Source organism: Meriones unguiculatus, chromosome 7 (assembly GCF_030254825.1).
Source record: "Meriones unguiculatus strain TT.TT164.6M chromosome 7, Bangor_MerUng_6.1, whole genome shotgun sequence".
NCBI classification, from domain to species: Eukaryota; Metazoa; Chordata; class Mammalia; order Rodentia; family Muridae; genus Meriones; species Meriones unguiculatus.
Window position 1 is genome coordinate 47,899,621 of NC_083355.1, and position 27,488 is coordinate 47,927,108.

Below are 27,488 nucleotides of genomic sequence, written 5' to 3' on the forward strand. Positions count from 1 at the left end.
GCAGGTGGGGAGACCACCACTACCCAGGAGGATGCTGCCTAGATCGCAGACAGCCCTCATTGCACAAGTCACACAAGTGCTCACGTCTGACAGTGTCACCTATTTCTTCCCACTAGCTTCAGCCGGATGGTGTCAGAGAAGCAGAAGGCAGAGGAGCAAGCCAGGGAAGCTGCAGGAGCAGACACATCAGAGGGTGGGCTAAGTCCTATGGCCGCCAGGGAACAGCTGTCTGAGCAGCCTGTGGAGCAGACCGAGGACCCTGAGAGTCTGCCTGTGGAGGCTGAAACCTGGATAAATGACAGGTCCCCAGTTGGTATGTCCCCACCTAAGAAGGAGGCACCCAGCCTGGAGAAGGGGTTCCCAGTCCAAGAAACCGTGCCAACCGGAAGTCCTGAGAAAGTCCCCAGCAGCCGGGAGAAGCGAGAGTCACGGCGGCAGCGAGGATTGGAGCACGTTGAGTTACAGAACAAACACATCCAGTCCTGCCAGGAGGAGAGCAGCACCCCCAGAGAACCTTCCAGAAGGGCCAGCCCGGAAACAGAGGAGAGCTTCCCTGAGGACACAAAGGGACCCAGGGAAGATAGACTGCCCTTGGTGCCAGGGACTGAGGCCACAGCCCCCTCTCCGCTAAAGCAGGCGCAGGTTATGGGAGCCCCAACTGGAAGCTCTGGTCCCAGTCCTGTGCAGAGGCCCACCAGCCTGACCCTAGACAGTTGGGTCAGCCCTATGATCTCCATCAGCACCCCTGAATCTCCCAAGGATAAGGGCAAGAGTGCAAATAACCCCAAGGCTCAGGACAAGCCCGAGAGTCCTGGTGGCTCCACCCAGATCCAACGATACCAACACCCAGACACAGAACGCCTGGCCACAGCTGTGGAGATATGGCGAGGCAAGAAGCTGGTGGCCACTGCTGGCACCAGTGGCATGCTGAGCCAATCCCTGGACCTGAGTGAGAAGCACCGGGCTGCAGGGGCAGCCCTGACTCCCACAGAGTAAGCCTACTCACCATGAAGGGCTGAGGGCACCAGGGGTTGGCAGCACCGGCTCAGTGCCCCAGGGCTATAAACGTGACCATGCTTGCCAGGTAGGGATGTGGCCCACAGAATGGAAACCAGAGAGCAGGAGAGGCTTGGGGCCTAGGCCAGAGTGAGGTTTGACCACAAGCTTGCTGAGCATGCACTAGGCCCTGACCATCCCCAGCACTGCAAATGGTGTTCCTGTTAGACATCCTGTATGAAGGTCCTCCTTCCCTCCCTGATCCCTGGGTCTCAGTTTCCCTTTCTGTGACTGGGGCTCACTCACAGAATTTTACCCTAAGAGAGAAGGGGCATGGCTACCTCCACCTATGTGAGCTGATGTCTCAGGGAATACATCTCTAGCCCCTGGAGCCTGTGGGTGGGCTGAAGGTAGGGAGTGTGGAGTCGGAAGCAGGCCAAACAGGGTTGAAGCTGGGAGTTGTCTGTGGATCACGATGTTGAATGCTATCACCAGCCCCTCCCATCTCATGCTAGTAGCCTGACTGGCAGTGGTAGGTGGGTGGAGGGTGTCTGGGTAGATGGGTCTGACGGATGAATAGGTAAATAGATTAAAAATGAGAGACAGAAAGATGAGTGGACTACTGGGTAGGTAGATGGCAGATGAAAAGACAGGTTGATTAGAGATGGACAGGTCCCTAGGTGATGGATATGTGGGTGGGCAGGTGACGGGTGGCACAAGGGATAGCTGAAGGAGCAGTGGATAGCTCTCCTACGTGTCTGCGAGTATCTGCTGGGTGGTAGATCCTGGAGCAGCCTCACCTGAGTGAGAGTCGCTGCGTTGAGTGTGCCCCTCTGCATGACGCCTGTCAGTAACACTTGGTCTGCGGTCTCACAGGGAGAGGTGCACCTCCTTCTCCACCAGTGACGTCTCCAAGCTGTGCCCAGTCAAGGTACAGGTAAAGCTGCAGCATCCACCCACCCACCCATACATACACACATACACACACATGTACAAACACATATACATACACACAATACATACACATTTACACATTCCTCCCACATAAGCACACATATACATATACATGCAAATTCATACACACATATACATACATACACATATATACATTCCTCCCACATAAATACACTCATGTACATACCACATACACACACATACAGACATGCACGCACATGCTGAGCTTGACAGTGTACACCTGTCATCTTGACACTTGGAAGGGAGGGGCAGGAGGGTCTCACGTACAAGCAAGCCTGGACTATGGCCTGTCCCATCATCATGTCCCATAGCCTGACCACCTTTCTTTAAAGGTGAAATGAGGGCTGGTGGGATGGCTCAGTGGTTAATATTTGCTGCTCCTGTAGATAGCTCAAGTTGTGCTCGCAGCCCCTGTGTAGTCAGGTGGCTCACAATCTCTGGGGGAATCTACCTTTGACCTCCATGAGCACCCACACACATGCGCATTCCTTCACACACACTTAATTAAAAAAATAAAATAAAATCTTTGGAAGGCGATGGTGGTACACACTTAACAATCCCAGCACTTGGGAGACAAAGACAGGCAGATCTTTGAGTTAGAGACCAGCCTGGTCTACAGAGTGAGTTTTAGGATAGTCAGGGCTACACAGAGAGACCCTGTCACGGAAAACTAAAAAAGAAAATTGAATCTCTAAAGATAGAAAACTCATAGTGGAATTGGTGGGTGGGGATGGGGAGGTTTGAGCCATATGTGAGCCCCAGCCATGACTCTCACCCAGCCCTCGCCTTGCACCCGTCCCTTGCAGACTTCAGCTGAAATCGATGGGGATCTGAGCACAAAGAAGTCAACCATCCACAAAAAGAAGTCAGGAGATGTGTCTGCTGGTCCTGATACAGGCCTGTCTCCAGGCTCCCAGGGTGACTCTAAGTAAGTGACTGCGCTGGAGAGGCTGGGGCCTGGCCACAGCACCCTAAACTGGTTGTAATGATGAGGCCCATTTGGGTTCAGCAGTTGTTTGAGGCACAGTTCCAGAGAGCTTTGCTGAATACCCACCCACTGACCCTTCCCTCTTAGCCCAGCTCAGGACCACCTTGAGCATCGCATCAGCATGGTGGTGATGCTGCCTTAGGAAGCCACAGGCAGGCCAGCTCATCTGCCTGATTCCACAGTGTTGTGGTTTCAGGAATAGCTGTATGCTCACCACTTGGACATCAGACTTGCATGGGTGGAAGTTTATTGGAAGCTGAACAAAGACTGACCAGCCATGGCCATAATCTGGACTCTGGAGCCAGACTATGACATTGGTCTACTCCTAAGGCAGGTTTTATACAAAAAGCAAACAAACAAAAAAAACACCATAACCAGGTAACTAAACTATAACCAGGTGTAGGAAACAAAACACAACTAGGTAACAACCAGGTAACAAATGCAACCAAGTATCCAGGTGTAGGAAGCAACATTACATCATTTTGACTAGCTAGACAAAGCGTTTCTAACTGACCTTTAATTTGATTGGTTCTGCCCTTGGGAGACTTCATTAGAGTGTGCAGATAACAAAGTGTACAAAGTTTGAGAAATAAAACCATAAAGGCATAATCAAAATGGGCACTTGGAGGCAAAATGGCTTCTGATACGCTAAAGCTATAGCAGGTATTTACAGAGGAGCCACAGTTATGCTGAAAACTAAAGTAAGTCCCAACAGAGGGGCGATAGCATTTAATCAGATTACAACACATAGATGGTGTCAGAGGCTGGTGTCAGGCCTTTCTCTAGTACTCCTTGTGAAGAGACACCATGACCATGGCAACTCTTAAAAAAAAAAGTTATTTATTTATTATATATACACAGGTGTTCTGTCTGCATGTGCACTTGCACACCAGAAGAGGGCACCAGATCTCATTATAGATGGTTGTGAGCCATCATGTGGTTGCTGGGAATTGAACTCAGGACCTTTGAAAGAGCACCCAGTGCTCTTAACCTCTGAGCCATTCCAGCCCCAAAGCAAGCTTTTCATGGGGGGCTTGCTTCTAAGGGTTAGTCCATGATCATCATGGCAGTAAGCAGGATGCTCGAGCAGTAGCTGAGAGCCATATCCCAATCCACAGACATCCTGGACTGGGCTTTATTATTCTTTTGTTTGGTTTTTGTTTTCCCAGACAGGATTTCTCTGTAACTGGCCTGGGCTATCCCAGTGAAATGCTTCCTCCGACAAGGTCCCATCTCCTAATTTTTCCCAAACAGTTCCACGCCCTGGTGACTGTATATGAGCCTGTGGGGACCATTCTCATTCAAACCACACACACTCTATCTTAATCTTTTAAGGTAGGGTCTCTCACAGAACCTGGAAGTCATAGGCCAGTAAATGCACCCATCCCCATCTTCCTGCAGCAATGAGATTACATGTGTGTGCTCCTGAGCTTAGCTTTTATGTGGGTGCCGATGGTCCCAACTGCAGTCCTCATGCTTGCAGAGCAAGTGTTTGAACCATTTCCCCAGTCACCACCATTTGTTTGTTTGTTTACTCATTTATTGAGACAGGGTTTATGTGGCCCTGGCTGTCCTGGAACTTTCACTGTGTAGACCAGACTGGCCTTAAACTGTGAGGTCCATTTTCCTTTGCTCCCTGAGTGCTGAGATTAAAGGTATGCACTATTCCCAGCCCTCCATTTTTTTCCAAATGAAGACAAAACCAGATCCTGGCTAGGTTTGATTAGACACTTCTTTGATCATAGACATGAGGCTGAGGCAGGAGAATGGCTATTGTTTGAAGTTTGAAGCTGTCCTGGGCTATATTGAGTCTGTCTCAAAAAGCAAAACACAAAAGCTTAAGGTACCTCCCACCCCTCTCCCTACCTTTGGGAACCTGTCCTGGGTCCTCAGAGCTTAAAAAGTTCCTTAAGGCCTTGTGCCCAGATGGCCTTGCTACACTGCTCTAGAATGGTTCTTTCACAGAAAAGAGTGGTCTGTGGGACCAGAGCACTTTACCAAAAGCACAGCAAGTAACAGAAAAACAGAACAGGCATCGGCTATGGCAGAGGAACAGAATGGCCCCTGCTGCCAGACTCCCCACCTAAGTGTCAGAACCCAGGGCTGTAGCCAAAAGGAGTTGATCTTAGAGGAAGTCTAAAACAAGATCAGAGGCTCTGCTTCTCCTGAGTCACCAGAAGGCTTCTGGCCTGGCAATGGGGACTCAGGCATCCTTGCCTTTTAGACAAGTAACTCCATCTTCATGTGGTTTCCAACCCAGTGGCTTCTCTGAAATAGCTTTTGGTTGCTTACAGTGCCAATGAGGGAGCCCTGGGCTGCACATACTAGCCAGGGTCTCCACCCCTGAGCCACAGCCCAGCCCCTTCTGTTTCGTTTAGGAAGAACACTTGGATTTGTGTTGACTTGGCTAGTTTGTATCTCATGCTGTATTCCTTCAGATGGTCACAAACATAAAGACCTTCCTACACAAGAGCCCAGTCAGAGTCTGAGCTAACAGCCCAAGATAACTTTTTGGTGGGCAGCTCCTACAGTACCCAGCCACCACTGTTCATAATTTGTCATCATATCTCTGGCTTTCTTCTGGTGCTGTGCCCATGAAGCCATGGGGCGGGGGGGGGGGGGGACACGGGACAGAAACTCATTTCATTATTTTGTTTTTAAAATGTTTTAAATTATTTTCATTTATATTTGTGTGTGTTCGTCACATGTACTATGCCATGTACATGGAGGACAGAGGACAACTCGTTGCAGTTGGTTTTTGCTTCTACCACACTGAACACCAGAGTGAACACAGGCCATCAGCTTTCATGGCAAATGCTACCCTCTGTGCCCTCTCACTAGCTCATTGTTGTCTTTATATGACACCAGGGGCAGGTTGAGCCCTGCTTGCATATTCCTCGGCTCAGGCCTTTCTGTTACACTCCATCCAGTACTCTATAATGAGCCCTGTTCAGTTTTCACTTTGTTTTGGATTTTCTGTTTGTGATTTTGTTTGCTTGTTTTGTTTTTTCAGACAGGATCTTTCTGTGTAGACCTGGTTGTCCTGGAACTCACTCTGTAGACCAGGCTGGCCTCAAACTCAGATCGCTGTGCCTCCTGAGTGCTGGGATTAGAGGTGTGAGCCACCATTGCCCTACCTTTTCATGATTTTTAAGAAAGAGAAATTAGGGGCTGGAGAGATGGCTCAAAGGTTAAGAGCACTGGCTGCTTTTCCAGAGGTCATGAGTTCAAATCCCAGCAACCACACCCAGTGACTCACAACCATCTATAATGAAATCTGGTGCCCTCTTCTGTCCTGTGGGTGTACATATACATAATAAAAGAAAAGAAAGAAAGAGAAGTTCAAATCAGGTGTGGTGGTTTATGGCCGGACAGAGACAGAGGCAGGAGGATATCTATGAATTTGAGCCTTTTACACAAGATGTCAATGCAGCTCAGGCTGGCTTTGAACCTGGGAGCTGAGAATGACTGGTCCTCCTGCCTATTTCCAAGTGTGCCTGGCCTCCATTTTGATTCTAAGTCAGCTTCCTGAGCAGAGGCTATCTCCTAACTTCTGCTTCTCGGGCCTTAAACCTTGTGCAGAGCTGAGGTGTGGTGTTCCATCCACAAACACATCCCAGCCACCTTGGATGCCAAGGCCAACCTGTACTGCCTTGACTGCCTGGAGAGCAAAACATGAGGGTGTGGTAACACATGCCTTTAATCCAAGCACTAGAGAGCTAGCTTAGCAAGTTCAGACTTGCCCTTTTTACAGAGGACACAGTTCCATTCCCAGCACCCACATCAGGTGACTCGGTCACTGTAATCCAGAGGAATCCCACACCCTCCTTGAGTCTCACATGGTGCTGCACTCACATGGCAGATACCCACAAACATCCGAATCCCCATCATTAAAAATTTTAAATTAAAAAGCAACACCCATGTCTCCTGCAGGTCTGCCTTTAAGCGGCTCTTCTTGCACAAAGCCAAGGATAAGAAGCCCAGCCTGGAGGGGATGGAGGATACAGAGGCCAGTGGAGGGCAGGCCACACAGGAAGCCCCCGCCAAGAAGAGTCTAGAAGGTTGGTTCCTTTTAACTTCCAGGGTCATCTGCTTAGCAGTTCCCACAGCAGTCAGGTCCCAGCAGCACACTCTGAGCCTTGGGCATGGGATTCTCTCTGTGGATCTGGGTGTGCATCTGGGAGCCCATTTCTGACCTTGCTTCCGGCTGCCCTGTATCCCTGAAGCACCTGCTGGTCAGCAGCACCGCCACACTGCAGGCGAGAAGCCCCTGAAAGGAAAGAAGAACCGAAACCGAAAGGTTGGCCAGATCACAGTGTCCGAGAAGTGGCGGGAGTCAGTATTCCACAAGATCACCAATGCCAATGAGCTCAAGTTTCTGGATGAGTTTCTCCTCAACAAGGTGAGCTGCCACGATGCCAGTCCTCAGCCATACGCAGGCTAGAGACATTGCAGAGCAGTGGCTGCTTGTCCCTGGGGTCTGGATTCTGCCCCAGCACTAGGGCATTAAACAGTACAAAAGATTCCAGGACCTGAGCGTAAGAGGAGGACCTCTCCACAGTACTCAGGACAGAGCTGAGCTCAAGACTCAGTGGGACACATGATCAGGTTTACAGAGAAAAGCAGAGTAGGACCGTCAGGGTGGCTCAGGGTCAAAGGTGCTTGCTGCCAAACCTCATGACCCGAGTTTGATGGTCCAGAACCATACCCTGGAAGACAGAACCAATTTCCACCGGTTGTTCTCTGGCCTCCATGCTGTAACATGCATTTGTGTACACATACGGATAAACTCTTTTACATTAAAAAATAGTATGTATGGGTATTTTACCTCTATGTATGTATGTGATCCACATGTATGCAGTGCCTACAGAGGCTAGAAGAGGGCATCAGATTACCTGTAGCTAAAGTTCACAGGTGACTTTAAACTGCCATGTGGGTGCTGGGCATCCAACCCTCTGGAGTTGCAGTGGGTGTGCTAACCACTTTCAAGATAGGGTCTCTCTGTGTCCTGGCTATCCTGGAATTTCCTCACTTTAAGTCAGTATTTGTGTTTTAAGCATTAGTGTTCGTCTTGTTCCTAGCTGTGTGGGGAAGCCATGTTCCACTCTGAGACTTTTTACTTTAAGAGCTTCAGGCAAAGGACTAGGGAGTGTTGATGGGAGTTTAGGATGGGAGTGCACAGTGTGCGCAGGTCTTTGCTACACAGTGCAATTCATCTTGCTGATCTTGTGTGAAATCCACAACTGCAGTTGCCACTGGCCCTGGGAGGCTGAGGCAGGAGGACTGCAAGTTCCAAGCCAAACTATTCCAAAACAAACAAACAAACAAACAAACAAATAAAACAACAACAAAAAACTTTCTCACTGGGGAGATGACTCAGCAGTTAAGAACACTGGCTGCTCTGCCGTAAGTACTGAATTCAATTCCCAGCACCTACCCAGTGGCTCACAACCATCTGCACTATCCATTGCTCTTTTCTGGCATGCAGGTGTACATGCAAATAGAGCACTCACATATACTTAAACAAATAAATCTAAACAAAAAACAAAACAAAAAAGCCAGGAAGTGGTGGTGCATGCCTTTAATCCTAGCACTTAACTTACACTCTGGAGTGTAAGTTCGAGCCAGCCTGGTCTACAGATCAAGTTCTAGGACAGCCAAGACTACAGAGACACCCCCCCCCACACACACACACACATACAAAAAAAAAAAAAAAAAAATTGAAGAATTAGAGCTTTCCTGAGTGGTACAGTGCTTGCATCTTTTGCTTGGAGCTCTTGGTTCCATCCAAGCATTGCAAAACCCCAGAGTCATGCCATATCACCGTCCTCATTGAAGAGCACATGATACCCTTAGGCTGGCTGCCATGCTGGCAGGAAGCCTGCGCCAGGTTAGTCCAGCATTCACAACCTGTGGCCCAGCCTCTCCCTGGCCACCTGTCTGCTGTGCTCTATTTAAAGGTGTCTGGATGCCTTGGATCTTGTGGCTGGCACTGACTGTGTGCAAGCAGCCCTGACCACTCTCTCCATGCAGGTGAATGACCTTCGTTCACAGAAGACACCCATCGAGAGCTTGTTCATTGAGGCCACCGAGCGTTTCAGGAGCAATATTAAGACCATGTACTCTGTGCCTGTGCGTGGTGACTGTAACCTAGCTGCCAATGCCTCCCCAGCCCCACCCTGCAGCCCAGTGCTCCTCCACAGCCCCCTTTCTGGGACCTGAGGGCACCTTGTTGTATTCCTACAGAACGGGAAGATCCATGTAGGCTATAAGGACCTGATGGAAAACTACCAGATCGTTGTCAACAATCTGGCCACCGAGCGTGGGGAGAAGGACACCAACCTGGTCCTCAATGTCTTCCAGTCCTTGCTGGATGAGTTCACCCGAAGCTACAGCAAGACAGACTTTGAGCCAGCCAAGGTAGGCAGCTGCACCCTACAGCCCCTCCCCAGGTGCTCCTGGGCAACAGCTGTGCCTCTCCCAAGGCTTCCTGGCCCAGCCCGTCCCATTTAGTCACACCTCTCTCTCTCACTTTGCCCACCCCCCTGGCACATGCTCATCCTCCCAGCCCCACTAGCTATTGCACCACCATTTCCCTGGTCAGCCACAGCCCCCGACAGCTGCTACGTTGCCTTAACCTTCTCCAGGCTTGGAGGGTCACAGTGTTCCCTAGCTCCCCACCTCCTTTTTGAGGACAGGGATATTCCTAGGGGACATTCAAGCTGAGCAGTCATCCCCACACAAACTTGATCTTTGTCTCTCCGCAGAGCAAAGCCCAGAAGAAGAAGCGGAAGCAGGAGCGTGCCGTGAGTAGTCGTGTGGGTTTGTTTGTGTGTATGTGTGTGTGCTTGTGCCCTCGCACACATGCTGTGACATACACACATGTTGTGTGTATGTGAGTGCAAGCCATGTCTGGATGGCCTCATGTGTGCAGCCCTGCTGAGATAGCAGGGTGGGGAGCAGGCACCTCCTCAGTCCAGCCCTCCACCCCAGGTCCAGGAGCACAATGGACATGTGTTCGCCAGCTACCAAGTGAACATCCCACAGTCGTGTGAGCAGTGTCTGTCCTACATCTGGCTCATGGACAAGGCTCTGCTGTGCAGTGGTGAGCTTTGCCCTGTCCTAGCCAATGGGTACCCTACCCCTGCTACCTTCCATGTTCTCCTGCCCAGTGCTCAGAAGGCTCAGCTCAAACGTATGCATGTGTACACACTTATACAGAAACAGATCATGTGACAGTCATAGGGCCTGCTTACATACAGCGCATACAGCTTTTGACCACCAGTCATCACTCCCCCATCTTCTCACGAGAGTCAGGGCACAGGTAGAGCCCATGCAATTTAAAATGCAGTTAGGGTCCCTAGATAGGGAGTGACTGAGTGTTCCCAGAAACCTGGGGTCCTCTGTGTGTACCCTCAGTGACCTCCACTCTGGCCCTATTAGTGTGCAAGATGACCTGCCACAAGAAGTGTGTGCACAAGATTCAGAGCTACTGTTCCTACACGGGAAGGAGGAAGGTGAGCATGCCTGAACCGGGAGCCTTCAGCCAGGACTTCAGGGGAGTGGCAGGAGGGGCTGTGGCCGCTAGTTCCAGTGCAGGACAGATGGCCACTTCTAGTACTGAGGCTCCAGCCAGGGTCCTAACCCTGCTGAAGAGTCCTGGGCCTGGAAGAGGGAGGCACTCAACTGTGCACGAAGGTGTTGGCTCCCATGTTTGTGGCACAAGAATCAGAATCCAGTTCTTGCAGGGGACTGTGAGGCCAGGGTGCCTTGTCTCCAGGAAGGGCCATCCAGCCTACGGGTGCTGCATGGGGCAAGTTGTCCCTCCTGAGCATCCCTCCAGGACAGCATGTGCAGGAGGGATAGAGGAAGCTCGGGTATGGCACCTGATTCTCCACCCCACACTGCAGAGTGAGCCAGGTGCTGAGCCAGGCCACTTCGGGGTGTGTGTGGACAGCCTGACCAGCGACAAGGCCTCTGTGCCCATTGTGCTGGAGAAGCTGCTGGAGCACGTGGAGCTGCATGGGCTGTATACAGAGGGCCTCTACCGAAAATCGGGTGCGGCCAACCGGACTCGGGAGCTTCGGCAGGCACTGCAGACAGGTGGGCACTGTGACCTGGTGCCCTAGCTGGGCAGGCCCCACTGGCCAGTACCCATATGCTGCTCACATGTCCCTGTCCTGCAGACCCCGCTGCAGTTAAGCTGGAAGACTTCCCCATCCACGCCATCACTGGGGTCCTGAAGCAATGGCTGCGGGAGCTGCCTGAACCGCTTATGACTTTTGCCCAGTATGGAGACTTCCTCAGGGCTGTCGGTGAGTCATTGAGGAAGGGATGAGGCCCAGAGCATGTCCTACTCCAGCTAGGACCTATGGTTTGGGTTGGGTTTGTTTCCCTTCTGGACCTAGACAACACATGGAGGGCCTTCATGCACCCTGAATGCATGGGGAAGGAGGAATGGGCATGGCTGGTGCTGCCCAGGACTGATAACCCTGACTTCCCCAGAGCTACCAGAGAAGCAGGAGCAGCTGGCTGCCATCTATGCAGTCCTGGACCACCTGCCTGAGGCCAACCACACCTCTCTGGAGCGACTCATCTTCCACCTTGTCAAGCAAGTGCCCATCCCCCCAGGAGCTGAGTGAGCTATGCCCTGTGACCTGGTTGCATGTCCTGGCCACTATTAGCAAGACATGAGCTGGCACTGGAGTCAGAGACGGGTGCCACCTAACTGTTGTCTCTGCAGGGTTGCCCTGCTTGAGGATGTGAACCGCATGTCTCCAGGAGCTCTAGCCATCATCTTTGCGCCCTGTCTGCTGCGCTGCCCTGATAACTCCGACCCCCTGACCAGCATGAAGGATGTACTAAAGATCACCACGTGAGTCCTCTGCCCCAGACCCATAACTACCCAGCTGACTGTAATATCTGACAAACTCAGTGGGGAAGCTGAGGCAGGAGAATCTGTAGTTGCTGGCCAGCTACAGAGCCAGACTCTATGTCCAAAATCAAACAAGAGCACTCACTCAGAACTGTGGCTGCTTGAAGAATAAGCCCTGATGAGATTCATGGGTACCGTGGCTTGCCTGAGAGTTCTTTTGGCGTGTAGGGGTCAGCGTCCTTAAGGTTTATGCTTTATGAGGGAGGGCACATGTACCACAGGTGCGCATGTGGAGGCCGGTGTGGAGTACCACCTGATGACTTGGACACAAATTTGGAGCCTCTACCCCCTGAGCCATCTTTTTGGTGGCACCTTCTTAGTTTTCTTGAGCGGCCTTCCCTCGACTCCCCACCACATGCACACACCTTTTTTTTTTTTTTTTTTTTTTTTCTTGTGATGCTAGTGTTGGAGGCAGGTTCCACGTGTCCCAGCAGACATGCTTAGGACTTCTAGGGCCTGCTCAGCGTGTGCACACCATTTTAACAAAAATCTAGTATTTAATAAAAAGTAGATTTAAAGTGAGTGAAATTGGGGTTCTACAAGCCACCTCAGTGCTGGCAGTGTGCAGGTGGTGTTGTATACAGGGAGAGCACGGCCTCATGTCTCCCTGTTCATGGAGGCCTTGTCTGGGTCCCTTGAAGCATTCAAGGGAAGAGACCCTAAGCTCCGAGTGGGGAGGAGTCGCCAGGAAGTCAGCTGTCTCCTCTGGGTGAATGAGCAGCTTTGTTTCGTCGCTCCCTCTCAGAGCAGTCCTTGCACTCTGAACGGCTGGAGTGTGGGCTCTGTGGGAGAACTTTTGCTTGGCATGCATGAGGACCTAGGTTCCACACACATACCACCTCTACCCCTCAAAAAACTTAGAGACCCTCTCGAGAGGACCTTTTTTGTTCTATCACCCTTGGCAGCCATCTCAGGGTAAGTCTGAGGGTGAACATTCTGTGTTCCCCAGCCATGCTCCTGGCCATCAAAGGTAGGTGAGAAAAGAGCCCAAAGCCAAGTGTCCTGTGTCATCAGCACTCTGGTAGTAATAGGGGTCTGTCTTGTGCTTGCCTTTCTCCTCTCCAGGACAGGTTTGAGCTGAGTCCCTCTGGTACCAACCACCAAGTAGGGTCTGTGGGAGTTAAAACTTATACTGTAGAGCTGTTAGGCAGGGAACTGACCTGGGCAGGCTGCCTAGCCTTTCTGTGCCCTGTCCTTTTCTAGGAGTTGAAGTAGTCCCACCCTGCTGGTGACTAGGTTTCTGTTCTCCACCCTGCACTGTCCTTTTACCTCCTACCTTGGGTGCTGTCAGTGACAAGTGACAGGACTCTTGGGTTCAGGAAAGCAACATGAGCCACCTGGGGTCACGTGGTGTCCCAGGGTGTTGGCCCAGACCCTGCTGGCTTTCTGGGACTGCCTTCCCCAGCCACGGGACAGGAACGGACCAATCTGTGCACAGGTGTGTGGAGTTGCTCATCAAAGAACAGATGAGGAAGTATAAAACGAAGATGGAGGAGATCAACCAGCTGGAGGCAGCTGAGAGCATTGCATTCCGCAGGCTCTCCCTGTTGCAACAAAATGCTGTGAGTGCTGGCTGGCCTTGGGGTTGGGCCTCAAGCGGGTTTAAGTCTAGTGGGCTAGTGGGGTGGTTCTCTCACTCCAAACTTGGAAGTGGGCAGTGTGGTAAGGGGCCTGAGGAGGCGGAGGTGGGGCGGAGCCTTCTTTAAAAGGCCGCCTCTACCTAGCCAGACACAGTCCCTCTGCGGGGGTCAGGTGGGACAGCTCAGGACAGGAGCCTAGCCTGGTTTCCTTCTCACCAAAAATGTAGTGCTCGGGGAGATCCTGTTTGCAGGAACGCCCGTGCTGGTCCTGCGGGAGGGGTAGGTCCTGGGCTCCCATGGACACCAGTGAGTCTTCAGCCTGCTGCCTGGTCTGGTCTGGTCCTGCTCGTACCTGTGTTGCAGGCTCAGCACATCTGTTCACCTGTGTTATCTCTCCCCCAGCTATGGCCTATCAAACTGGGGTTTTCGTCCCCCTATGAGGGGATCCGGGTATGTACGCGTTGCGTGGGCCCAGCTGCATGTCTCTAGGTGCACGCTGGGTAGTCTTGGCCATAGCATAGAGCATGTCCTAACATCCTGGAAGTGCATGCTGGTCCCTGTTCCCCACTAGATTCCTATGGAGCACCTAGGGGTAGGGGTGGTCTACTTCACAGCTAAGCTAGAGCTGTGGGCCTCTCCCTTGGCCTAAGCACTGGGCTCCGCCCACATCCAGAGCTCCACCCTCCAGCTCTGGGTCAGACCTGCCTCTTTGTCTTTCAGACCAAAAGCCCTGGGGCCCCAGTGGTACAGGATTGTAGCCTGGAGGAGCTGGAGGCCCTATCTGAGGAGGCAGCAGGTGGTGATGAGGACAGAGAAAAGGAGATTCTCATGGAGCGGATTCAGTCCATCAAGGAAGAGAAGCAAGTGTCATGTGCCCCATTCTTTCTAGCTCTCCGCATTCTCTCTATTGATTCCCAGTCCCAGAAGGCCCTCCAGTCAGGAACAGCCTTGGCACTGCACTGAGGCCAAGCTGGGTGTGGAGTTAGTTAGAGGCTCAGATGCCAAAGGCAATCACCGACCACGCATGCTTGGCATGAAAGAGGGGCCCAGGGGAGGTCTGCCCTGGGAATGGTCTTGGATATGGTGCACCCACCCTCAGGGAGAACATCACATACCGGCTGCCTGAGCTGGACCCACGGGGCTCTGATGAGGAGAATCTGGACTCAGAGACTTCAGCCAGCACTGAGAGCCTGCTGGAGGAGAGGGTCGCTCGGGGCTCCATGGAAGGTCAGTGTGAAGGTGACATCTGGCCACCTTCCCCGCAGTGGCAGGCCCAGGGTGGGAGTCCACCCATGCCCCCGCCCCCGCTGCAGTAACCCCGAGTCTGTCTCTCCAAGGGCCTCCCGCACCTGCTCTCCCTTGTCCCAGTGTGCCCACCCCGAACCCCCTCCCTGTGGCTGCTGCCCCTCCACGACGAAGGCCGACATCCTTCATCATGGTCAGAATGAAGACACCCCGGAGGACCCCTGTCATGCCCATGGCCAACATCAAGCTCCCACCAGGCCTGCCCTCTCATGTGACGAGCTGGGCACCTACTCTTCAGGAGGCCGCTGTTCCGGTGAGGCGCAGAGAGCCACCTGCCCGCCGACAGGACCAGGTACATTCTGTATACGTCACCCCCGAGGCTGGCCTGCCCTTGCAGAGCACCCTGGAACCCCTGGACCACAATACCAGACTTGCTGGGGCCAAACGCAGGTACTCGGATCCCCCTACCTACTGCCTGGCCCCCAGCTCTGGCCAGGCCAATGGCTGAGGACCACGATGGGCAGTCTGTATGTCCTAGAACCCCAGATCTGGGTGCCCTGGGTGCCCTGGCTGTGGAGCTGGCCTTGACTCTCTGAGAAGGATCCAGAATGAAAGGCTCCCAGAGGGATGAGATGGACACTGGCTCTGTGTGTCATGGAGACCAGGGTCTGATGGCCAGGAGCCACCAGAGCCCCCCCCCATCTGCACAGCAGTGGCCCTTTATATTTTTAGTAACTCTTTCTCCGTTTACATACCTTTTATGTCATAACAGCCTTAATGGAGGACCAAACTTTTTGTATGTGTACGTCTGGCTTTTATATTAACTCTGTACACCTCTGTAACCTGGACGTGGGCATGCCATGCCTGTGATATGGACATGTCGACCACATCTGGCTGCTGCACTCCACACCAGAGGACAGAGGACTCCTGGGGCATCTTTTGCCCTCCTGAATGCCTCCCAGCAGTGGCTGTCTGGCCAGAGAACCTTGCAGCAATTGTTGGAGCTTTCCACAGGGTCACAGCTATTGGCTGAAGATAGGGCAGGAGTGGGAAGCCCTGTCAACCTTCATTCCAGAGAAGCCTGAATGTAGCCCACAGCTCTGCCCTCTGTGTCTTGGTCCAGGTGCAGAGCACTGCCCTTGGTGCCACCTGCCCTGTGGGATGCGAGGAGCGAGGGACTCCTGGCTGTTGAGGGGATGTTGAGGGGCAGTCAGTGCATGTCCTGAAGTTCCTCTGCAGCCCTGGGGATACTTTGGGCCCTCTAGAGCCCAGTTCTCTTCTCAGGCTCTCTAACCCTGGACACCTGGCCACCAGCCTGAAACCAAGGAAGCCCTGTGGAAGGTGTGAAATAAAAGTGCTTTAGAAGTGTTGGTGTGGCCTTGCTGCTAGCACTACCTGGGGGAGTTGGGGAGGCAGATGTCCTGTCTGAGCTCCTAGCCAGCACTGCCTGAATTGTCCCTCCTGGAGTCAGGAATGAAGCAAGAGCTGCCGTTAGCCCAGGATGCACCTGGGAGCTGAAGCAGGAGCTTCTGGCTAGCTTGGGCTACAGAGTAAGGCTCTGCATGAAGAGAAAAAGAAAAGGACCCACTCAGATCTCACTCTACGCAGAGGTGCTGCCTTTGCTCTGGCATCTGGGTGTCAGCAGTCTGTGCCTGCAGAGGCCAGTACAGGCTGGGCATCCATATCCTGAAATTGAAAATGACTGAGCAGTGACAAATTCCCCATCTGCCCCCAAGTGATGAGTCTCAGGCAGAGCAGGAGCTGGAGGGATGGTGTGGCTGCTAAGAGCTCAAACAAGACATGGTTTGGTTCCCTGCACCAACATGGGGCCTCACAGCTGTCTGTAACAGGCAGATCAGGAGTTGAAGCTGGAGAGATGGCTCAGGGGTTCACTGCTCTTCTGAACATCCTGAGTTCCATTCCTATCAACCACATGACAGCTCACAACTATCTGATGTGTTTTCTGGTGTGAGATGTACATGCAGGCAATATACTCATATATATAAAATAGACACACACACATATACATACATATATACATACATTTATATATATATATATATATATATATGCTGGGTGTGGTGGCACATGCCTTTAATCCTAGCGCTCAGGGAAGGAGGCAGAGGCAGTCAGATATCTGTGAGTTCAAGATCTGCCTTTGTAGCCTGGTCTACAAAGTAAGTCCAGGACAGCCAGGGCTACACAGAGAAACCCTGTCTCAGAAAAACAAGTTCAGGAGCTGAAAGCTAACCTGGTCTATATTATACCATGTTGCAAAAAGTCCATGTCACTTGTTTCCTATAAGGTTCATGAGTACTTGGGGCACAGGCTAGCTAGACTGGCCCATCCAGAAGCTCACAGCTCAAGTCCCCAAACCACCCAGGACTTACTGTTCTAGATTTTAAAGGCTGTTGGTTCTAGCACAGTGCTTCTCAACATTCCCAATGCTGTAACCCTTTAATACAGTTCATGTTGTGCTGACCCCAACCATAAAATTACTTACGTTGCTACTCTTCATAACTGTGCTTTTGCTACTGTTATGAATCATAATGTAAATAACTTTTCCGATGGTTTCAGGTGGTTGTGACCCACAGATTGAGAACCACTGCTCTAGCCAGTCAGGCTGGAGGCCTCTTGCTCTTTGCTTTACTGCTGATGCTGGCAGTGTGTGCAGTTGTCGTCAGTGGCACCTGCACAGGCCTCAGCTGTCAGGAGCCTTTGGACTGTTGACAGTTCATATTTCTCATCTGTTCTTTTTCCCCGCCACCTTGAAACTTTTCAGATTTCTCTTAATTGTGTGTGTGACACACACACACTTGCTGTTGACCACACAAGATGGCACTGAATTCCCTTGAGCTGGAGTTACAGATGTTTGTGAGTCTGGTGTTGCTGTGAATACAACTGCCTCCTGAGCCTTCTCTCCATCTCTTCAACCCCTGTCCTGCCCTGCCCTGCCCTGCCCTGCCCTGCCCTGCCCTGCCTCCTCTTCTGTTAGCTGTTCCACCATCTCTACAAAGATATCCAGAAGAGAAGCCTGGCAAGTGACACAGACTGTCACATCAGCCACTTCTCATTGCTGTGGAAAATACCTGTTAACAAAAGCACTTCAGGAATGGTTTGTTTGGGCTTGTAATTCAAGTGTGCAGTCCAGTCCATGTTAAGAGGGAAGGTATCACAGCTGGATGGTCACTTAACCTAATCTAAGCCATCTGTCAGGGACATGCCCAGGGCCTTGTTTCCGAAGTGACTGAATCCTGTGAGATTGGTGAGGTTGGTGAGATGAAGACCACACCTAGAATCCCTGGTCTCTGAGTTCTCAGCCTGCCTGGTCCACTGTCATGAAACACCATGGGAAGAAAAGTAACTTGAGAGGATAGGGTTTCTTTCTCTAGCTTATGTTTCCATGCCACTGTTCATCACTGAAGGAAGTCAGGAAAGGAAATCAAGCAGGATAGGAGCTAATGCTGAGGCCAAGCTTACTGGCTTGCTCCTCATTACTTCCTCAGCCTACTAGCTTATAGAATGCAGGACCACCAGCCCAGGGATGGCACCACCCACCATGGGCTGGACCCTTCCTCATGAATCACTAAGAAAATGCCTACAGCCAGCCAGTGGTGGCTCACACCTTTAATCCTAGCATGCAGAAGGATCTCCGGGTTTGAGGCCAGCCTGGTCAACAGAGTGAGTTCTAGGACAGCCAGAACTGCACAGAGAAACCCTGTCTCAAAACAAAACAAAAAAATGCCCACAGGCTTGTTATAGTTGGATCATATGGAGACATTGTCTAAATAGAGGCTCCCCACTGTGATGGCTCTAGCTTATGTCAAGTTGACAAACTAGGATAGCTACATATGTGGACCTTGTCTCAAAATAAGAAAGCTGGTCATGGTAGTGGTAACACTCCAGAGGCAGAGGCAAGCCATCTCAACAGTGAGTTTGAAGCCAGCCTAGTTTATGTAGCAAGTTCCAGGACTGCATAGTGAGACCCTGTCACACATATAAAAGTGGCTGCTTAAGCCTTTTTACGGGACCCAGTGCTACCACATCATAGAGATGGAGAGGAGCCTGTCACCTTCGAAAAGGAATAGAAGGACCCACTTAAATAGCTGGGGAGGATTTGTGGCCAGGATGTTCCATGCCAGTCCGTACTGGTAGGTCCTGCTTCACCCCCTTTGGCCAGACTGGGAATGGCTGCTGGAGTTGCTTTGCTTCCCAAGGGTTTCCATTGCTGTGAAGAGACACCATGACCACAGCAACTCTTACAAAAGAAAACATTTAATTGCTGCTGGCTTAAAGTTCCAGGGTTTAGTCCATTATTGTCCTGGCAAAAGCATGGTGGCACACAGGCTGAGAACTCAACATCTGGGAGCCTGGAGGCCTAGTTTGAGCTTTTAAGACCTCAATGCCTGCCGGCCGGTGGTGTAATACACACCTTTAATTCCAGCACTCGGGAGGCAGAGTCTGTGTGTTCCAGGCCAGCCTGGTCTACAGAGTGAGTTCCAGGACAGTCAGGGTTACACAGAGAAAGCCTGTCTTGAAAATAAAACCAAAAACTCAAAGCCCACCCCTAGTGACACACTTCCTCTAGCAAGGCCACACCTCCTAATAGTGCCAGGCCCTATGGCTCTCTATGAAGAGCATTTTCAAGCTGTTGTAGCCTGCTATTTGAGAGAAAGCTGCAGCCATCTTTGTATCAGCTTCCATTTTGTTTCTAAGGTGAAATTAAGTTCAAATTTTTAAACTTTTCAACTCTGCTTTCTGGAAGCAGTTGTTCATAGCTGACCTTATGATTCAATAATGTTATAACTCATACTTTGTTATCTATTCATATGGCTACACACCTTGCTACACTTTGGATGTACTCTAGAAGACCGTGAGCCCTGCCTCACTTAGGACCAATCAACTTAAAGTTTAGCTGATAATTGTCTAGTTAGCAAAAAACAAAATATTGCTTTGTATGGTTAGCCAAAATGCGTTACTGCCCTCCCCATGTCTTTTGCATTAGGTTTTTTCTATAAAAACCCAGCTGTGAGAACTTGTAGATGTCACAGTTAGGCTCCCTGAGTCCTTACTGTGGTCCTGATCAATCAGCTTGGAAAAGGCGTTTCAATAAACCATCCATACCTACCTGAGACTGGAGTCTGAGTGGTTTGTGTCGTTATTCTTATACCAGAACAAAACCACCATGAAGACCAAGTCTCAGCTCCCAGCACATGACCTTCACAATCATAACCCCAGTGCCAGGGGATCCAATATCATTTTTGTTTTTCTAAGATTTAAAGTTTTGTTGTTGTTGTTGTTTATATTAGTGTTCTGTCTCCATGTAGGTGGTTAAGTGTGTCAGATCCTCTGGAATTAGACAGTTGTGAGCTGCCATGTGGGTCCTGGGATTTGAATCTGGGTCCTTTGAAAGAGTAGCCAGTGTTCTTAACCCCTGAGCCATCTCTCCAGCCTGGTTTTTTTTTCTCTTTGTTTGTTTTTAAGATTATCTATCTATCTATCTATCTATCTATCTATCTATCTATCTATCTATCTATCTATCTGGACAGTATTCTGCCTGCAGGCCGGAAGAGGTCACCCAATCTCATTATAGATGGTTGAGCCACCATGTGGTTGTTGGGAATTGGAATCAGGACTTTTGGAAGAACAGACAGTGCGCTTAACCACTGAGCCATCTGTCCAGCCTCCTTAAATAACTCATTCGAGACAGGGTTTCTCTGTGTATCTCTGGCTGTTCTGGAACTCACCGAGATCCACCTGCTTCTGCCTCCCGAGTGCTGGTATTAAAAGGCGGGGGACACACTGTGTTAAAACGTGTACGTTTGTGTGTGGGTGGGTGCAGGCCAGAGGTGTCAGATGCTGTTGAGCTGGAGTCACAGGTGGTTGTGAAACCCTAGACTCACTCTCACTGTCTCTCTCTCTTCCGGGTTCTTTCTCTGCAGTGTCCCAACTCCAACCCCTCCCTCATGGTCCACTCACTTTCTACACCTTCCCCAGGCCCTCCTCCCTTTCCCCAATTCCCAATAAACTTCCTTATACCAGACCTGTTGCAGCAACGCGTAAATTCCTGGGGGTGGAGGGGTGCACCTTGACATGGGCCCGCCAGGTGCAACCCTCATCATCGTTATAGATCGTAACACATGATTTATTACAGAATGGAAACGGCCGGGTGAGACCTCGGGATGCAGACGGCCAGGGCTGGAAACCAGCAGGTCTGTCGGATGGGAGCGCCACCCTGGCACATCATCCTGCAGGGTCGCGTAAGCCTCAGGCCAGGGCTCCCTCCCGAGGAGAAAGCGGAGGGCGTGACCTGGCCGTGGAAGACATGCGCGGTGAGATAGGGAAAGCTTCGCGAGCGAGCGGAACGTAAGGATCGCGTTACGTATCGGTCCTTCCGGTCCAGCCAACTGTCGGACGTGGTCGGCAGTTCCAGGACCGAATGGGTTACAGAGACTTTGCCTCAAAAATCGAAAATAGGCCAGGAAACAAAACTATGACTTTAGAAAGATGCTCCCCAGGGAAGAAAACGGTTTACTCTTGAATATACTGCGGCTCTAAATAAAATGCCACTTCTGCCCAAGCGTAGCCGACCTCGGAGGGGAGGGACCGTCGTCCGAAAATAAGACCCCACGCAGACACTTCCGCCCTTTTCTAAGATGGCGCAGGCGGAAGGGGCCTGTCACCGCCCGCTGGCAACGTCGCGGCTGGAGTTAAACCTGGTGCGGTTGCTCTGTCGCTGCGAGTCGATGGCGGCAGAAAAACGAGAACTGGATGAGTGGCGTCTGGAGAAGGTAAGGGAATCCCATGCCACCGTTGAGGCCTCTAGCCCCTCGTTGCATAGGTCCGGTCCCGCCCCTCGTTGCATAGGTCCTTTCCCCTTCATGCTCAGGCCACGCTCTCTCAGTTCCTAGGGCTTTCCTTTAGCACCCCATTCCGGGCCCGGGCCCCTCTCCTGGCCCCTCTTTTCCCACTCCTCTCTCTGCTGTGACTCCTGCCATCAAGCATTGGGGCCCTGGCCTGGCTGACACCCTACCTTCCCTCCCAGTATGTGGGTGCCTTAGAAGACATGCTGCAGGCTCTGAAAGTCCAGGCAAGGTGAGTATGGGGGCACTGAGACGTCTCCCCCGACGCAGTCACCGCGGCAGGTTGACTTCCTCTTGCTGCCTTTCAGCAAACCCGCCTCCGAAGTGATCAGTGAGTACTCCCGCAAGGTGGACTTTCTGAAGGGCATGCTGCAGGCTGAGAAGTTGGTGAGCCTGCCCTCTTAACCCTCGCACCTCACTCGGGCCCCTACGGCTCCTAGGACCAAGACACAGCCCTCCAGTGACTCATCTTCCCCTTCCCATGTCTCCTCAGACCTCCTCCTCTGAGAAGGCTCTAGCTAACCAGTTCCTGGCCCCTGGCCGCGTGCCCACCACAGCCAGGGAGCGGATGCCTGCCACTAAGACTGTGCATTTGCAGTCTCGGGCACGGTACACCAGTGAGATGCGGAGTGAGCTGCTGGGCATGGTATGCTTCCCTCCCTTGTCCTTGCCCGTGGGACCAACCTCAGGATAGCCACAGAAAAGAAATATAGGACCAGGGACTGAGAAGGCCCGTAGACAAGGCTTCCCCAGAGAACGCACTGTGCTCATGACTGCTAAAGGAATGGTAGTTTGGCTGGACAGTGGTGGCACACGCTTTTAATCCCAGCACTTGGTAGGCAGAGGCAGGAGGATCTCTGTGGGTTTGAGGCTAGCCTGGTCTACAGAGTAATTTCCAGGCTAGCCAGGATTACATCGTCGTGAGACCCTGTATCAAAAGACAAACAAACAAGCTGGGTGTGGTAGCACATGCCTGTAATTACAGCACTTAGGGAGGCAGAGGCAGGTGGATCTCAGTAAGTTCAAGGCCAGCCTGGTCTACAAAGTGAATCCAGGACAGCCAGGGATACACCGTGAAACCCTGTATCAAGAAGTAAATAACAAACAAAACCTCAAAACATATAAATAGAAAACAAAAATGGATCATGTCTGGTTAAAGCCCCAGAGTTGGCCCCAGAGCAGCATTTGGGTGAGTTTCCAAAAGGATAAGGACTATCCTTCAGAGAGCTTTATATGGGTCACCTCAGAGCAGAAAGAGATTTGGGGAAGACATAAATGTGCATAGTTTCTCATGTCTCTCCCTTCTCCCCACAGGAATCTTCTGCAGGTGAGTCATGCTCAACAGGATTTGACTGTCCTTCCTGTGCCACAGCCCTTGTGCCTGCCTGGCTCCCTTGATCTTTCCTAGTCCAGGAAGAGGGTCACCGAGGGTCATCTTTAGTCATGCCTGAGGAGAGACTAAGAGAACATGGTCCCCAGAAGGGACAGCACCCCAGCACACTGCTAGGCCACTGGGAGGAACCTGGGACCTTGGGGATAGGAAAGTTGTCCTGTAGAGTCCAGTTCAAAAGCAGAACAACATTCTGGGTAGCAGACTTAGCACATGTCAAGGTCAAGAGTTAGGAAACAGGAAACCAACCATCTTCCTTTTGCTTCCAGAGCTGGAGATGGACGTGAGGAAGCGAGTGTGAGTATCTCAGCCATTGAAGGACAGGGCAGGGAAGGAAGCAGGATGAAGTGGGGGCCCTGAGGTGCTTATAAGGACCAGCTGCCCACTGGACATCCCTTCTGGGGCTCTGTTCCTGGCGTGTGAAAGAGCAAGGGAAACAGTCCCAAGCAGAACTGAGGGTGGTGCCATGGGCCCTGGGATCTTTGGGAAGGTACCACATAGGTGTCTATATCTACATGTTACTCCTGGCTACCCACAAATGCGGGGTCAGCAGAGTGAAGGGGCCCAGGCCTGTAGATGAGAAGCAGTCAGCGTCCGAGCTGGACCTTGTCCTCCAGAGGCACCAGGGCCTCCAGGAAAAGCTGGCTGAGGAGATGCTCGGCCTGGCCCGCAGCCTCAAGACCAACACACTGGCTGCCCAGAGTGTCATCAAGAAGGACAACCAGGTATGGCAACACTGCAGCCTCTGCAGGAGTTCAGTAAAGCCCAAGGTGGTGGTATCTGATGCATGCATAGCAGTCAGCAAGGGGCAGAAAACCACAGGCCACTCAGGACAGGTCATATTTGGTCTAGTCTTGTTGATGCAGTCCCTGCTTCTCCCACAGACCCTGTCACACTCACTCAAGATGGCCGACCAGAACCTGGAGAAGCTGAAGCTGGAGTCTGAGCGGCTGGAGCAGCACGCACAGAAGTCTGTGAACTGGCTGCTGTGGGCCATGCTTATCGTCGTATGCTTCGTGTTCATTAGCATGATCTTGTTTATCCGAATCATGCCCAGGCTTAAATAAAGCCTGCCCACCAGCTCATGTGCCTTCAGTGTCCGTGGGTGGGGAGCCTGGGTTGCAGGGTAGTGTGAGCCAGCATGCCTTCTATCTGGAAGTCAGCCTTTAGCCTCTGCTCGGTGCTCCAGAGCGTGACAGTTCCAGGGAAGCCTGTACCAGGTCTCAAAAACGGGGGAAGAAAGACTAAGACCTGCCTGGGAAAGCAGTGGAAGTCCACAGTGGTGGCCACACTGCATCCGAGCCCTAGGGAGGCAGAGGCAGGCAGGTTACCTTAGAAAATGGTAGGGCAGCTGAGGTAACATGCTTGTTAGATAGTTCAGCCAATAATGGCACTTGCCACAAAGCCTGGAAACTTGAGTTCCACCCCAGAGCATAAATTAAATGCCGTCAGAATAGGGGGACAAAAAGCTCTATTTAATAATGAGTACACTGACTGTAACTCCAGCTCCAGGGAAGCTGCACTCACAAGCACACAGTTAACCTAATCAAAGTCTACGCCTTTAGGGGAGGGGAGAAGACTAGAGTAAGAGTGGTGCCCAAGCTGCAGAATCTCAGTCCTCATCTAAGTTGCCTGGGGTGGGGAGCATGATCCCAGTGCTAGGAGAGACAGGCACATCTCCCCGGAGGTCGCTGCCCAGCCAGCCTAGCAAAGCGGGAAGCATTAAGGAACTGCTGGTCTCTGCGTATGCACACAGCCACAAACATTTTTTTTGATAGTTACTAAACAACGTCAAGCTGGTAATACGGCCGCTCTTCCCAACAAGTAGCCTGGTGAAAGTGAGGAGGGCCGCAGCGCCCCTGGAGGGCCGATTCCAGGCCAGGCGTGGAGCCCTTGCCGCAGGCCCCGCCCGCAGAGCCCGCCCCGACGGCCGATCACCCGCGCCAGCCGTTCCACCCGCAGTTTCTATGCGGCTGCGATCCCGGTGGCAGGCTAGCCGCGGCTCCCGGACAGGCGACCACGAGCGGGACGGCCAGAAGGCCCTCGGGCGGGCGAGGGCTGGGACGCCGCCGGCGGTGACTGTGCTCTGCGCCCGGCAGGAGGCGCGGGGGTCGCCCCGGTCCAGGGTCACCGTGACGTCCCAGGATCCGAGGCGGGTGCTACGCAAATGACGGCGCAGTGACGCCACGGCGGCTCTTCAGCGCCCTCTTTCCTTGTCCGCAGTCAAGGGGCGGAGTCTGGGTTGTGCGGGAAGCCAACCGCGCTCCTATGTGCCCGCAGTCCCCGCCTCCAGGCGCGCTCCTCGGGCCGGCCCACCCTGGCGTCCAGGCCCTGCTGTCCGGGGGCACTCGAGCGCGGCGGCCCCACGCATGCCCTCCCGGGAGCCCCCGCTGCCCAGCCTGCCCGGCCCCGAGCCCCGCGCCCGCCGGCCGCAGTGCCAGCCCTGGCCGGGAGAGCTCCGCACGAGGACCAGGAAGATCGTTTTTGCGGATGAACTGCGCCCCCTGTCCCCGCTGCACCCAGAGAAGCCTCTCAGGGACCTTGGACCTCGCCCCAGCACAGTGCCCGACTACGAACTGTGAGTGTCCCCTCGTGGCTTTTTGTTTTAAGAACAGGTCTGGCCGTGTAGCTCAAGACAGCCTGTGAAGTCATGATCCTCCTGTCTCAGCCTCCTGGAGTCACCAACCCCGCGTTCCTTCATGTTTCTTAATCCTGGGAACCAGGAAGAGGCTTAGCTTTGTGGGGCCAAGCGTTTATGAAGTTAGGAATGGGGGTGGTGGAAGAAGTCATTTTTGTTGGGGTCCCAACATGGGCAAAGAAAAGCTGATTGCCAGGATGGAGTGGAAAGGCCTTCCGCCCACGCACTGACCCCTTCCGACCTGGCAGGAAGTACCCTCCAGTGAGCTGCCGGAGGGCCCGGAGCCGCTATGCTGCTGTGTTCCAGGACCAGTATTCGGAGTTCTCGGAGCTCCAGCGGGATGTGGGGGCCTCGCAGGCCAAGCTGCAGCAGCTGGAGGCCCTGCTGCTGTCGCTGCCCCCACCGCGAAGCCAGGTCAGCCCCGGGGCCCCATGTGCATGGTGGCCTTCCTCTGCCCTTCTGAGCCCCCTCCTCTCCTCGCCCTTTCAGAAGGAGGCTCGAGTGGCAGCTCGTGTCAGGAGAGAGTTGGAGAAGAAGCGGGTGGTGAGTCCACAGCTTTGTCTGCGACGCTGCCTGTACTGTCTGGTATTGTTCTGAGGCTGAGACCCTGTAATGAAAGCTGAGGTTTATAAAGAAAAGAGCTGAACAGGGTGAGGGCTTCTGGCTAGAGTGCCAGGAGAACTTTCCGAACTCTTGTTCCCCTAGGATCCTGGCTTCCTAGAGAAGCAGGCTCGCTGTCAATACCTGGAGGGTAAACTGAGGCACCTCAAGGCCCAGATCCGAAAATTTGATGACCAAGGGGACAGCGGCAGTGAGGACTCCGTGTACTTCTGACTGTCTTGGAGATAGTGGCTGGTGCCTCCTCCCATGGGGAACCGCACCCCAGTTCTTCCAGGGGAAGCAAGTCCCGTTGAGAACCCCAGAGAATAAACATGGATTAGACACCTACTGTGTGCAGCTGCCTAAAAGCATTCCTCCGTTTCACAGAGGGGAAAAGGAGGTTCAGAAACAAGGACCTGTCCAAGGTCCCAGGTGGGGGAGTGATGGTATAGATTTCAGTATCTTGGGGGACAGGGGCAGAAGACATGTGTTGGGGACAGTCTACACAGGCTGTTTGTCCCTCCCAAACTAGTCATTTCTGTAAATGATTTGATGGGCCGGAGGTGGGGGTGTATGTGTCATATAGGGGCAATGCTTGGGACCTTGTCTACGGGGTGCACTTGAGGAAACCCTGGTCCCTTTCACTCCACATAGGTCCTCACTTTGACTGGCCTGGGCTCAGTGCTGCACAGGCGGTATCCTCCTGGAGATGCCAACCCGAGCCACAGAGGTTAAGAGCCAGTTGCAAGCCAGCAGTCCAGTTACCCCTGGTCCTGAAGAGGTAAAAACCAGGGAAGTTAAAAATCTGGGAAATTGACATGTCTTCCAACAGAGAGGCCACAAGTGTAGAGTTGTGTAGGAAAAGCACATCAGCTGTGGACTGAGCACAGGTCATGGGCGTGCCAAGTATAGATGTGGCACTAACCCCACTCCAAAGCTGGAAAGCTGGCCCTAACTCCTTGTCCTTGGTACTTCTCAGTCTTTTTTTTTTTTTTGGAGACGGGGTCTCTGTGTAGCTCTGGCTGTCCTGGGATTATAGGCGTGTGCCACCACCACTGGGTTTGCACCCCCCATCTTTCATCATGAGACATCAACACGGTTAAATTCACATTCCAAAGTCTGTCCCCACTTTCTTGTGACAACTTCAGAAATGATGATTTATGTTACTTGAGACAAAACTGAACTGACCCAACAGAAAAGGTACCTTGACCTCATGAACCTGAAAGCATCCAAGAGTTCCAGGCTTGATTCAGCAAGTACAATGATATCTTGGGAAAG

At 52.3% G+C, this 27,488-nt stretch overlaps 3 protein-coding genes across 25 annotated transcripts in view; all 3 read left to right on the forward strand.

The window, feature by feature from the left end:
* The window catches only part of Myo9b (myosin IXB), an 89,323-nt gene extending 73,234 nt beyond the window's left edge, over nt 1-16,089 (forward strand). For 10 of the 19 annotated variants that reach the window (XM_060387385.1, XM_060387396.1, XM_060387395.1 and 7 more), the window contains 19 exons: nt 117-992; nt 1,873-1,933; nt 2,778-2,899; nt 6,893-7,020; nt 7,186-7,361; nt 8,993-9,091; nt 9,206-9,379; nt 9,727-9,765; nt 9,953-10,064; nt 10,403-10,476; nt 10,870-11,062; nt 11,146-11,274; nt 11,465-11,570; nt 11,703-11,834; nt 13,333-13,456; nt 13,877-13,924; nt 14,195-14,338; nt 14,578-14,701; nt 14,812-16,089. In XM_060387385.1, the coding sequence (XP_060243368.1) occupies nt 117-992; nt 1,873-1,933; nt 2,778-2,899; nt 6,893-7,020; nt 7,186-7,361; nt 8,993-9,091; nt 9,206-9,379; nt 9,727-9,765; nt 9,953-10,064; nt 10,403-10,476; nt 10,870-11,062; nt 11,146-11,274; nt 11,465-11,570; nt 11,703-11,834; nt 13,333-13,456; nt 13,877-13,924; nt 14,195-14,338; nt 14,578-14,701; nt 14,812-15,227 (3,277 nt within the window). In that variant the 3' untranslated portion in view covers nt 15,228-16,089. Of the gene's footprint in view, nt 1-116; nt 993-1,872; nt 1,934-2,777; nt 2,900-6,892; nt 7,021-7,185; nt 7,362-8,992; nt 9,092-9,205; nt 9,380-9,726; nt 9,766-9,952; nt 10,065-10,402; nt 10,477-10,869; nt 11,063-11,145; nt 11,275-11,464; nt 11,571-11,702; nt 11,835-12,755; nt 13,457-13,876; nt 13,925-14,194; nt 14,339-14,577; nt 14,702-14,811 lie in introns of those variants that run through there. The other 9 variants (XM_060387387.1, XM_060387393.1, XM_060387394.1 and 6 more) reach the window with 5 other exon arrangements.
* Nucleotides 16,090-21,105: 5,016 nt separating this feature from the next.
* Nucleotides 21,106-24,055, forward strand: Use1 (unconventional SNARE in the ER 1). 4 transcript variants are annotated; one of them, XM_021660668.2, is made up of 8 exons: nt 21,106-21,510; nt 21,722-21,814; nt 21,891-21,969; nt 22,076-22,228; nt 22,897-22,909; nt 23,242-23,269; nt 23,523-23,697; nt 23,857-24,055. In XM_021660668.2, exons 1-8 carry the CDS (start codon nt 21,491-21,493, stop codon nt 24,037-24,039), a joined length of 744 nt encoding a protein of 247 aa, XP_021516343.2. In that variant the 5' UTR covers nt 21,106-21,490; the 3' UTR covers nt 24,040-24,055. The 4 variants fall into 4 exon arrangements, with proteins under 4 accessions (XP_021516343.2, XP_021516344.2, XP_021516341.2 ...); XM_021660666.2 differs by having other exon boundaries at nt 21,108-21,510; nt 21,765-21,814; XM_021660667.2 differs by having other exon boundaries at nt 21,108-21,510; nt 21,765-21,814; nt 23,526-23,697.
* An 878-nt stretch (nt 24,056-24,933) lies between these two features.
* On the forward strand, nt 24,934-26,558 carry Ocel1 (occludin/ELL domain containing 1). Of its 2 annotated transcripts, XM_021660646.2 has the most exons (4): nt 24,936-25,550; nt 25,859-26,024; nt 26,100-26,153; nt 26,316-26,558. In XM_021660646.2, exons 1-4 carry the CDS (start codon nt 25,342-25,344, stop codon nt 26,442-26,444), a joined length of 558 nt encoding a protein of 185 aa, XP_021516321.1. In that variant the 5' UTR covers nt 24,936-25,341; the 3' UTR covers nt 26,445-26,558. The 2 variants fall into 2 exon arrangements, with proteins under 2 accessions (XP_021516319.1, XP_021516321.1); XM_021660644.2 differs by having other exon boundaries at nt 24,934-25,550; nt 25,859-26,153.
* Nucleotides 26,559-27,488: the final 930 nt, after the last annotated feature.